The sequence below is a fragment of the Haliotis cracherodii genome, unplaced genomic scaffold (assembly GCF_022045235.1).
Source record: "Haliotis cracherodii isolate W230 unplaced genomic scaffold, xgHalCrac1.p SCAF_23, whole genome shotgun sequence".
NCBI classification, from domain to species: domain Eukaryota; kingdom Metazoa; phylum Mollusca; class Gastropoda; order Lepetellida; family Haliotidae; genus Haliotis; species Haliotis cracherodii.
The window spans coordinates 9,188,395-9,200,471 of NW_027266279.1; the positions used below are offsets into that span (position 1 = coordinate 9,188,395).

Sequence of the window (12,077 nt, forward strand, 5' to 3'; positions counted from 1 at the left end):
GTGCTGGGCGGTCTGTTTCGGAATGCATATGGGGACTTAAAATGGGTGAGACAGTAGGGCTTTAAAAGGATTTTAGTTCGAGCATGTCATCTTGATGTGAAGGTAAACCCGAGGGTATGTTGGTCCTCGACGTTTACCACTTTGGTGAAACCCACGAGCACGGGTATGACAAAACTAGAAACATTATCATATTAAACCGGGATTCGAACCCATGATTCTGGCTCTTTAGGACCCAACCCTTCACAACAAAACAAACGAGTATCATTCATATATTTAACAGAACTCACAATGTGGTGAATCCCCGATACAGATTTCAACGGTTGCTAACAACGATACCCTAAACATAACGTTGGTAACCACACGGGGGCGGTGGCTCCTTATTGACATAGAAATCTAGCCTGTCCGCCATTTTGTTATGGCCACGCCCTTGGAGTTAACACTTGATATCAACCTCACACTGTTCTGTACACACAGTTAGCAATTGGGGTTACTGAGTAAACGAAGACAAATATTTAAGCAATGTTTCGTGTCAACTCCTCGACTGAATACTGGTAACGTGAAGCGGACATAAAAAATCATTCACTGCATATAAACAATTATTAATTTTTCTTCAACAACTAAATCAACATGTTATCATGGAAGGCAATGCGCATACAAAGTGTCATCAGATGTGAACCGAGACCACCCACCACCACCCCCACCGTCGGTTCTTTAAAGGACACAACACTGTCACTCGTACTTCACCACAGTCAGACTATTTGTTTATTTTGTTTATTAATGCACTTGCCATTTAGCAGGTGCATTCCCAGCATACTTCCACAGAGAAGCAGCACGCTTTGGCAGTTATCAATCAAATAACTTAAATATAGAATCAATGTTTTTGACGAAACAAAAGAAATAGAAGCTCTGCTCTTAGACATTTGAAATTCACAAAAGGGAATACCTTAGCTAACTTATTCATGTGAGCAAACGCAGAGATGAAGACTTGACAAGATTGCCATACGCTCGTAAAGCGTGCATCTGTGTTAAATCTACATGTTATGTCTCAAGCTGGATGAACTTCCTTCAGACTTATCGTTCCTGTGGTTTCCTGTGGTGGAACCTTAGATATTATATGCACAAACTGCTAATCAGATTGCTGCACACTAGGTATGTCCTCAATGAGGGAGGATTAATCAGTGTTAACTTTCGCACGCAGACAAATAACGAGAACATTTTACTACGCCTCTTTGGATTCTCTTGAACTTGAGAATACGGAAGCAAGATCAACCGAGGGAAAGCCGAACCGAGCTTTACGGAGTTGCGTCCCTTAGACGTGCCCAGATTCATTCATGACCAACTCGTGTCATATGCGAAAATACGACCCATTCGTCACCACTCGCCCCTTTCCGTAACCTATTCGGCTTGTCCCGGAATAACACGAGTTCGTCACGAATGTTCGGGCCCCTCTCATGGCCATTCGTCACCACTCGCCCCTTTCCGTAACCGTTGCGTAATGGTTCACATATAATTCCCCATATATTTTATATATTTAAGATGCAATTTAAAGCATATCAGTACATGCGGAATTATACAGTATGATTGAACACATTTAACTGTGTCTTGGGTATATTTTTAGATGCAAGACGTATGTAAAATCAAAACTTATTTCTGAGGGATTCTTTGACGAAGAACTTGAAATCATTCTGATTGGTTTGTCGTATTTGAGCACATTGCATTCATCGATAGGGGGACGAGTCTTCTTGCAGGTTACGGAAAGGGGCGAGTGGTGCCGAATGGCCCAGAATTGCTGACCTTGGGTTGGGATCTGAGACTTGCCTTGGTATGTCAGCTCTGTGCATTTGTAATATTACACAAAACGCACACGATTTGGCATAGCGCTGACTGGAATACTGTCTCAAACCGCGTAACAATTCATTCTCTCAATCTGCATGACCTCAGGAAGTAGTGGGGTCCCCATGTACGTTACTCCCCTAGGTACGGCTTGGGGACAGTTCTTAATACAAATGCTTGCCGTAACATTTGAAATGTTTGGTTACAAGGTACGACCCGTCTAATGTGCCCCACGGAGTGATTCCCTGTTCATACTGTTAGTCACTGGTTTGTTTAGGCCAGAGTCGACTTGTTCTAGGCGTTAGAGAACACTCACTCACTCACTCACTCACTCACTCACTCACTGCAGAGTCCATTGTACGGCTGCGCCTATGCGGTTATGAACCACTATCAAATAGTGATGATACAAGGTGTTTGCGAAAAGGTAAGCGTAAGCTGCCCCACCGGTGGCCCCCGTCCCAAACACATGCACAGGCAAGTCAACTGTTCGCCTAACAAAACACGGGGACATATGGCACATGTACAAGTCAAAATAGGTAATTGCATCGGACGTCATGTTTGTCACTGGTACTTCAAATTTGGAAATGTCCACCACATTAGATATTTTAACCTTATCAAACAACTATTAAGCAAGAGTCCTATGACGCTCTTTGAAATTTATTCCAGACAACTGATGATAACTGAATCACAAAACAAGTTCAATGGCTTATCCAAAATCGGAATATGAATGGGGGGAGTGCGAAAGTTAGATTTGTCACTGGAGTGTTATAACTACGCGTGTATCTTGTGTGTAAAATAGGTAAATACCAAAGACCAGAACAATCAAACCTGTTCTTTTAATTATGATAAACTAACAAAATTTGCTCACACATTAAATTTTAATCATTATACAATTATTTTCGTTTGAGAGTTGTACACATTATACCATTCTAAGCATTCTGCGCTGTTGAATATCTTGAGAAATATGTCATGAGATTGGATTGACAGAGGATAGTAACCTCACCCTGGTATCATAGGACAAAATATGGACAATCTTGAAAGATGTATTTGCATATAAGCAAAACGTAACATGATAGAGGAAGCAAAGTCATCAGTTATAACAAACGTGACCAAACATACAGTGAAATGAGTATGTCAAGGTACAGTAAACTACGGTTATAACGAACTCAATTGGACCACTAATTTTAATTCGTTATAACCGTAGTTCGTTATAAGCATATATACAATATCTATACAGCAAATGGCCGGGACCCAAAATAAAGTTCGTTATATCCGTCGGTTCGTTATAAGCGTGTTCGTTATAAACGTATTTTACTGTATAGGAAACTACTTGGATGTACTGACAATTGATGTCCATTACACATTAATTACACACATAAAACAGTAACAACAGGGGTTATTATGCGCACATTCATTTAAGTGTATATAGTTTTTAAATTCAACAAGGTATTGGTACAAAAATAGAAAATAGTCAACAAAATATCACAGTTGGCATATAACAAAATATTTATGGACGGATTAATGCATGCAAATATTTCTTATGCTCGTGAATGTACAATGTTGAACATTTGGGTATTGGTTTGGTTTGGTTTGTCGTTTTACGCCGCACTCAGCAATATTCCATCTATATGACGGCGGTCTGTAAATAATCGAGTCTGAACCAGATAATCCAGTGATTTACATCATGAACATCGATCCACGCAATTGGGATCGATGACATGTATCAACCAAGTAAGCGAGCCTGACCACCCGATCCCGTTAGTCGCCTTTTACGGCAAGCATGGGTTGCTGAAGACTTATTCTATCCCGGATCTTCACGGGTCCATTTGGATATTGTGTGACAAGTCGTTGGACCACATAGCTATGAAGAACTAAGAGTCTGGTGAGAAATCAGCACTGCTGGAAGCATTCGTAAAACTTCCATATCTAAGAAGGTAATGGCAAAGAACTTTGTATCTATTGTTTCTTACTGCTTGTAAATGATACTCTGGAACTGTTTATTGGTGTTATACACTCACCAGGAAAGGTATGATATTTGATACGTTGTTTGTAGGTATGATAAGGTAACAATAGAATAAATTCACAAAAAAACTATAACTTCATTGAAACGCTGAGATCGCATTGCTAAACGTATGAGCATTATTTCATCGGAGGTAGCATGGTTAAGGATAGTCTTACAAGTAAGCTGTTACAATTCCACGCTTATCAAGGAAGATAACTGGCCCTGTTTTTCAAGAGCTCGCGATCGCGCCAGTTCCCAGTTTTTGCGGGGCCTTCTGGTTGTGGGCTTTGTGTTTAGGATGTCCTCGCCCATGCGCGTCTCGATCTCATTAATCAACCCCTTTGTCTGAAAGGGAAAAACAAACCGATTATCCTATTTTTAGGCATTAAACTACTGAATCGCCACATAGTTGAAAGCGAATGTCTGATATCGGTAAATCTGAACCCGGTAGGTCCGGCAGACGCGCTTTTCGATTGATACCCTCTGGTATACAAAGGATATTGCAAAGGGTTTTGCAATACTCAGTGATTCGTAAATCCGGAATTGGTCTTATAAAAACGTCGTCAATTAGAGATTGATACACACCCAGACATAGAACCTGGCTTAGCCTGCACTGACCACCCAGGCCAATTCACGTCCACAGACGCTGAACGTGCACACACTGACCACCCAGAACACTGTCAGAGGGAAATTCCGGACATAGAAGCTGGCCTTGCAATTATCACACGGAACTGATTCACCGAGAGGCCCCACATGCCAACTCACCGGACATAGAAGCTGGCCTTGCAATTATCACACGGAACTGATTCACCGAGAGGCCCCACATGCCAACTCACCGGACATAGAAGGTGGCCCTGCACTAACCACACGGAACTAGTTCACCGAGAGGCCCCACATACCAACTCACACAGACATAGAAGCTGGCGTTGCAATTATCACATAGAACTGATTCACCAAGAGACCCCACGTGCCAACTCACCCAGACATAGAAGGTGGCCGCTCCAGCACTGACCACTCGGACCTGTTGGAGGGTCAGGTCCTTGAGGATCTCCTTGGCCCCCATGGCCATACCCGGATCAACTTTGTCGATGTCAAACCTCCCCACACGCTGCAGCAGAGACGCCTTCCCCGTCCTGCTTAAGATGTTCTGTACCTTGATCCACTCCTGCAAAGCGCGTGAACACATGAAATAGTATAGCGTCATGCCGTTGTTCTATACAGATTATTCCAACGGGAGACCTACGTGAGTAAGTGGGTGAGAATTTGGTTGTGCCGCTTTGGGACCGCCTCCGTGGTCTAATGGTAGAGCGTCCGCCCGGAGAGCGGAAGGTCCAGGGTTCGATCCGCGTCATACCAAAAGACGGTAAAAGATGGAACGTGTTGTTACCCTGTCTGGCGCACGGCATTAAGGGGCTATAACAAGGACTGGTCGGCTCGGAGTCAGTATACTGTGTCTGAGTGGGGTATTCATGTTAAACTGCGGCATGGTATCTCAGTGAGCTAGCATTATAAATCGGCATCAGTCCTGACTAGTACAAGCAGCCACACAAACACATACAAGTGCATGCATGTCGCTATATAAGTGCAATAATCTTGGACGCGACGTTAAACCCCATTTCACCTCACCCACCTGTGCCGCTTTGGGACACAAGATGAGTGAGTGATGTCTTTTTGACGCAACCGCCTCCGTGGTCTAGTGGTAGAGCGTCCGCCCGGAGAGCGGAAGGTCCAGGGTTCGATCCCGGGCCGCGTCATACAAAAAGACGTTAAAAGATTGTACTTGTTGTTACCCTGTCTGGCGCTCGGCATTAAGGGGCTAAAACAAGGAGTGGTCGGCTCGGAGTCAGTATACTGTGTCTGAGTGGGGTATTCATGTTAAACTGCGGCATGGTATCTCAGTGAGCTAGCACTATAAATCGGCATCAGTCCGGACTAGTACAAGCAGCCACACACACACATACACGTGCATGCACGTCGCTATATAAGTGCAATAATCTTGGACGCGACGTTAAACCCAATTTCACCTCACCTATTTGACGCAGCGTTTAGAGGTAACAAGACCAAGAGAGGTCTTCACGCATGTGGGAAATCGAATCCTGGCCACGTGTGTCTAGCCGAGGCTGTGTTCACTACACCACCGCCCCTTATGGGTTTCACACATTGTACTTATTTCGGGAATCGAAACAGGGTTTAGGAGACATGTGTCTTCGGTTGAAGTCAGTAAACTAACATATTCATACGAGATTATTTCAGTTACTTTTGTAAGTGGAAATGCGTCCTCCACATCTTAATGGCAATGTATGTAAAAGGATATTACCTTCACCCTAGAGTCACATTATATAATGTGACTCTAATCTATAAGCCCCATACCTTGGTCTCTTCCACGTAATGCCCCAGTATGAGTAGAGTTGCACTGAGCACCTTGCTTACTGCAGGGGGAGGGGCGGCGTATCCTTTCACCTCTGCCACAGTGTTATGGTCCAGCTCCAGAACGGCGTGCCACAGTTTCCGGATGTGCTGGAGCCTCTCGATCAGATTCCTGGCCTTCCACATCTCGTCCTTCATGGCAAACTCATAGTTCTTGTCTCGTACCACTTCTGTGATCGCTATGAGGCGCTTTGAGTTACGTGCTGCAATAGCTTCCGTTAACGCTGACGACACACAGAAAAATGAGTGAGTGAGTTGGGTTTAACGCCGCTTTTAACTTTTATTCCAGTTATATCACGGCATGTCAGCTTAATTTGGGAGAAAAGCCCGAAGTGATGCAGGTCTCAGACGCACAGACAAATGAAAGATGAGGAATTATCAGGGGCCTTTTCGTATCGCTATATTAAAATTTACAAAGCATCGAGAACCAACACGTTTCATTTTTGAATGAGTGAGTAAGCCTAAAACGTGCATGTTTTCAAATGCCAATATACTCTCATCCAAGATTGTTTGAATGACAATGGACAAATAAGGACCCATATCGTTATCAGTACCTTGATCTGCCAAAACATGCCCTTCGTGATCCAATGCTGATATATAAACGAGCCATTACATTTATTTAATTTCATGTAATATGGGTCATATTTATATGGCCTTAAATCTAGTTAACATCTTGAATCTTGAATCTATACATCACAAGTGATGGGATGGAGCGTTCCTTAAGCTTGTTTTCATTTAATTATACGTTCTTGTTGTATAATTGCAGCTGGATCTTCTGGCAGTAACAGGCGTAGCACATATCATGCATCAGCATGATATTGTGTCTGCTGTTTCAATTCTTCAGGAAAAGGACATTTGGTTTACCAAACTGTTTAGCGTTGGAATGTTACATTGGAGACAGATCTTCCCTGGTATCATGTAATTCCACTGTTGCTGTCTTATTATAAAATGTAGAATTTCTAAGAGATACACACCTTTTCTGACTTTGATAATCTGTAATGCTTGTTCTGCAAGGGCAAGTTCCACTTCAGCTAGGTCAGCCCTTTCCTTCCTCTGGGCGACCACATCATCGATGCTGCCCTTGATCACTTGCTGTTCCTGTTTCGGTAGATGCGGCGTAACTGAGATGGACGGGAGCACAGCATTGTCATTAGGGGTGAGGAAACCTTCTCCTTCTTTGTCACGTGGGATGATTTTGTCAAGTTTGACTCTTCCAGGTTTATTTGAATCGTTAATAACTATCTTTACATCTGGCAGGGTCTTGTCATCTCTGGGCGCTTTCTTCTCGTCAAGTGGAGTCTTGACGATGGTATTCTCGTTTTCACCCACCTCCATCATGTTTTCCTCAGCTTTGATACGTTCCTCCTCATCCTGTGTCACCATGGCAACATTCTTGATTTTCTGCGTTGGTGCATCTAAATACAAAAATAATTATCTTTGGAATGATTTTGAGCAACGATATCTGACTCCTTCTCCACACCCACACCAGTCCACTACATGAACAACCGTTTGATATTCTGGGTGTGTGGGATGTGTGGGAGTGTATTGGTGTGTGGAGTGGGTGTCTGACAGCGGGGCTAGTTTCTTTTTAATACTTTGTTGCAGAAAATATAAGAAAGACTCACTTCTGCTTCAGGTTTAACACAGACAAGAAAACATATGTTTTGGATGTGCTGGATGTCCTGACGAAAATGTAAAGTGAACAAAAAAAATTGACTTTCAGTTAAAATAGTCGATGTCTTGATACAATGACAGGAAAAGATTCATTCTCTGAAGTAGGTCCCGGATTAAGGACATTTACTCAACAATACTGTTACATATTCAAATGTGACAACAAACAACATATTAATAGTACTCCTTGCAATAGTTTACGTATTTCACCCAATGCATTGTTTATTCACGATAAACGTAGAAAGAAATACAAACCCTTTTTCACTTTGATGGTCTGTAATTTTGGCTCTGCAGTTGCAGGTCCCCTTTTGGCTATCTCAGCCCGTTTCTTCCCTTGGGCATCCACTTCATTAATCATGCCCTTTTTAGCTTCTGGTTCCTCTTTTGATTTTGTAGTATCAAAAGCGTCGTCTGTTTCTTTGATGTTATCCTCCTCCTCCTCCTCCTCCTCCTCCTCCTCCTCCTCCTCCTCCTGTACCGCAGGGAGACGTTCTTCTTCTTCTTCTTCTTCTTCTTCTTTATCATGTGAGATGTCATGTCTGGTCGTTTTCTTCTTGTCAATTTGTCTCTTGGAGTTGGTATTCTGTGATGTTTTGTCAGATTTTATTTGGCTGCCAGGAATCATCTCTTCGTGATGTGGCTTAATACTATCAGCCTTGTCCTTTATGATTTCCTTCCCTGGTTTATCTAAACAAACAAAAAATAACAGTTCGGATGATTTTGTTCAACTTTAACTGATGGCTACTTTAAGTACACTTTAGATGCCTAGGCAAAGACAATTTGAAATGCTGCGCATGTGAGAATTACAAATCCCCAGAGTAATTAATGGGTTAATAAACCTGTAAAGCATTTAAAGGAGACACTGTAGGTTTCATGCAATTATGCATTGCTTATTTGTGGCATAAAACAGAATTCTTTTAGATATACATACCGTTCCTGACATTGATGATCTGTAATTCTTGCTCTGCATGTTTGTCCTTGGCTATCTGTTTGACGTCTTCTTCATCACTCATTACCTTTATCACTGGAGTGGTTTTGTCAATGTTCATTCTTTCAGCAATATTTGTTTCGTCCATTGCTGTCGTTATTTCATGTGTTGTGTTGTGATCTCTGGGCCTTTCCTTCTTAGCACGTGATGTCTTGACATCAATATTCTTACTTACGCCACGTGATGTCTTCTTGGATGAGTTCTTGTTATGGACATTCTTTCCTTTGCCATGTGACTTTGTACTCTTAGCCACCTTCTTAATATCTTCTTTAGCTTTGAATCGTTCCTCCTCATCCCGTTTCACCATGGCAACACTCTTGATTTGCTCCTTTGATTTATCTAGGAGCAACAGCAAATCATCTTTGTAATTAGTTTATCGATAGCCGACTCAAGTTTCAAGCACAGCAGTTCACTACATGACATACTCAGGGCCAACTAGTTGATACTTAATGGGTAAAATCCGTTGGGATGGTGCTTGACGTTTGTTTTTTGTGTAGAAAGTTATTTACTCCATTTAATACAGAAAAAAAACCATTTTGTCTTAGGTTTCTATCGTAACGTCAACGCCAGTCTCCATTGTCTGCCGAAACAGATTCCATTAAGCATAAAAAGCAAAATAATGGTGAAACATATATGAATGGAAATGCATATATTAAATAAAATGTCCTGAAGAAAGGTTTATTTAAAAAATAATATTCCACATTGCATATCTTGAAGAATTTTCAAGTTATCATATTCAACAACAAATATCCCAGATGAAGAACAATGGGTTAAACAAAATGTTAAGTGTTCGAAGGTGGCACCTGAGACCCTTCTCACAGCTGTCATGATGTATCATTACTTATTTCACATAATCAATGGCTTATTTAGTATACAACATAGAATTCCTGAAAAAATACAAACCTTTCCTGGAGTTGATTATCTGTAATCCTTGTTCTGCAGGTACAGGCTCCTCCTTGGCTAACTCAGACCTTTCCGTTTCCGGGGCGTCCACTTCATCTATCATGACCTTCGTCACTTCCGGTTGTGATGTCTTGGCGCCAATATTCTTACTGACATCACGTGATGACTTCTTGGATGAGTTCTTAACATGGATAGTCTTTCCTTTTCCATGTGACTTTGTGCTCTTAGCCACCTTCTTAGTGCCTTCTTTAGCTTTGTTGACCCGTTCTTCCTCAACATGTGGCGTCGCCGCAACAGACAAGACCACAGCATTATCATGAGGGATAGGAACATCATATGCATCGTCAGTTACTGTCGTTAAACCACGTGGTGTCTTGCCACTTTGGTACGTTTTCTCCTCATTGTATGGTGTATTGATATCTCGAGGCATTTCCTTCTTGGCATTAGTCTTTTTATTTTGACTATTTTGTTTCTTCTTAGATGATTTCTTGTCACGTGGAATCTTGTCTTTTTGAGAGGACTTTGTACTTTTAGCCAACACGTTTATGTCTTTTTTCGCCTTGACTTGTTTCACCTCATTCTGTGTCACCATGGCAACATTCATCTGTTTCTTGATTTCCTCCTTTGGGTTATCTAAAACACAAAATCGTCTTTGAAATGACTTTGCTCAAATATATCTGACTACTACGCTTACTCTAGTGACACCTTCATCAGTCGACAACACAGACAGCTTCGGGGCCATTCAGTCTGAAGCGTTGTAGTGTTTGAGAGTAATGCGCGATTATGTTCAAAATACTCAAACAATTGCCTCGGGATTTATACAAAACAACATACTGGGCATGTTGAAATACTGAAACAAATGTGTGGTGAGTAAATATACGATTGTTCGGCTACTAAATTAATAACCAAATTGCAAGTCTTGAAACATTGTCTGGAAACATATTCTAACAACGAACCCAGACTGAGGATAGGTTTGAAGCATTCCAAGGATCGCCAATTCATGGAGTTCCTTGCTATGATGTAACTGAAGCACTGCCTTAGCCACATTTTGCATTGATTATTCGGGGGAAACATAGAATTTCTCAAGAAAAGACATATTTCACACATTTATGTACTCTCTCATGTACCTGTTGTGTTGGATAGAATTGGTCCCCTGCAACCTATGCTTGTTTTACAGCAATGAAGGGGGTCTGGTGGTAAGGCTCGGTGACTTGGTTGATTGTGCGTCATCGTATGGCTCATATGTTTGGTTTATTTATATTTAGTATATCTATATACATAATATATAGGTAAAGATGTCTGTCCACTATCTCTGTCCTAAGTGAAGGATGTTTTATCAGTACTTTTTTATTCAGCATGCTTGTTCACATTGCACATGCCTTAACCCAAGAGGGAATTAAACAAGGATATATTTTTCAAAGTTTCGTTTGTGTCTCTTGAAAATGAGAAAACTGGGGAAAGATCAACCGAGAAGAAGACATTTTGCTTTTCGCGCCACACATTCCTTTGCGGAGTTGTGTCTCTTACACATACCAGGATCCGGTGATCGTGGGTTCGGATCTCATATTTGCACCGATTGTGACCCTTGGTTTGTTTGCACCATAGAGTTTTCATCAAAGAGATAAACGCGTTCGACTTGTGTCACGTTTGACTTGTGTCACGTTTGACTTGTGTCACGTTCGACTTGTGTCACGTTTGACTTTCCTCTCACAGAAGGTTGTGATATAACTGAAACAAACCTGTTGAAACCTGCGTAAACACCGAACACATTCACTCACTCTTCATCATGGAAAGCAGTGGGGTTTTCAACTATTTCTTCTGTATGTGATTTCCGCTAGTACCCCATTGGGATACCGGGTATCACTGGTTACAATGTGTGACCTGTCTGATGTGCGAACATTCATTACATACAAGGACACAAATACGTATAGAGCAACACAGAGCTTTATTTCATGAAATATCATACAAAACCCATACATCTACAATAATAGTAAGAACAGTACATCACATGTATTGTGCACACATTCATATAAATATATTTCGAAAAATATAACACTTAGAACAGTATTGATACATGTTTCACAATAAACAAAATATCACAGTTTACAAATAACAACAGGCCATGGACGGATTAATGTAAATAGATATAGAATATTCATCTCAAAGTATTTATGCTTTGGTAGGCCCATGCATATACAAAGTTTGAGAGGTCCAACAGGTCACATGTAAATAAATCATACATTCGAGTGCAAA

At 41.5% G+C, this 12,077-nt stretch overlaps 2 protein-coding genes across 2 annotated transcripts; both read right to left on the bottom strand.

Annotated features, from left to right (window-relative positions):
- Positions 1-4,021: 4,021 nt before the first annotated feature.
- On the bottom strand, positions 4,022-8,291 carry LOC139471749 (uncharacterized). The gene is made up of 5 exons (XM_071254231.1): positions 8,189-8,291; positions 7,237-7,677; positions 6,206-6,486; positions 4,815-5,000; positions 4,022-4,180 (listed from the first exon to the last, which is right to left on the bottom strand). Exons 1-5 carry the CDS (start codon positions 8,289-8,291, stop codon positions 4,022-4,024), a joined length of 1,170 nt encoding a protein of 389 aa, XP_071110332.1.
- A 67-nt stretch (positions 8,292-8,358) lies between these two features.
- Positions 8,359-10,665, bottom strand: LOC139471980 (uncharacterized protein AH6.3-like). The gene is made up of 4 exons (XM_071254487.1): positions 10,659-10,665; positions 9,825-10,457; positions 8,865-9,260; positions 8,359-8,405 (listed from the first exon to the last, which is right to left on the bottom strand). Exons 1-4 carry the CDS (start codon positions 10,663-10,665, stop codon positions 8,359-8,361), a joined length of 1,083 nt encoding a protein of 360 aa, XP_071110588.1.
- Positions 10,666-12,077: the final 1,412 nt, after the last annotated feature.

Bases quoted from the DNA above. Each gene is read 5' to 3' on its own strand.
- LOC139471749 (XM_071254231.1), bottom strand. From the start codon at position 8,291: ATGATTAATGAAGTGGATGCCCAAGGGAAGAAACGGGCTGAGATAGCC. The intron at 7,678-8,188 runs GTTTGTATTTCT...TTTTGTATTTAG, and splicing joins GACCATCAAAGTGAAAAAGG to ATGCACCAACGCAGAAAATC. The intron at 6,487-7,236 runs GTGTGTATCTCT...GTGTGTCGTCAG, and splicing joins GATTATCAAAGTCAGAAAAG to CGTTAACGGAAGCTATTGCA.
- LOC139471980 (XM_071254487.1), bottom strand. The intron at 9,261-9,824 runs GTTTGTATTTTT...TGTTGCTCCTAG, and splicing joins GATAATCAACTCCAGGAAAG to ATAAATCAAAGGAGCAAATC. The intron at 8,406-8,864 runs GTATGTATATCT...CCTGCGGTACAG, and splicing joins GATCATCAATGTCAGGAACG to GAGGAGGAGGAGGAGGAGGA.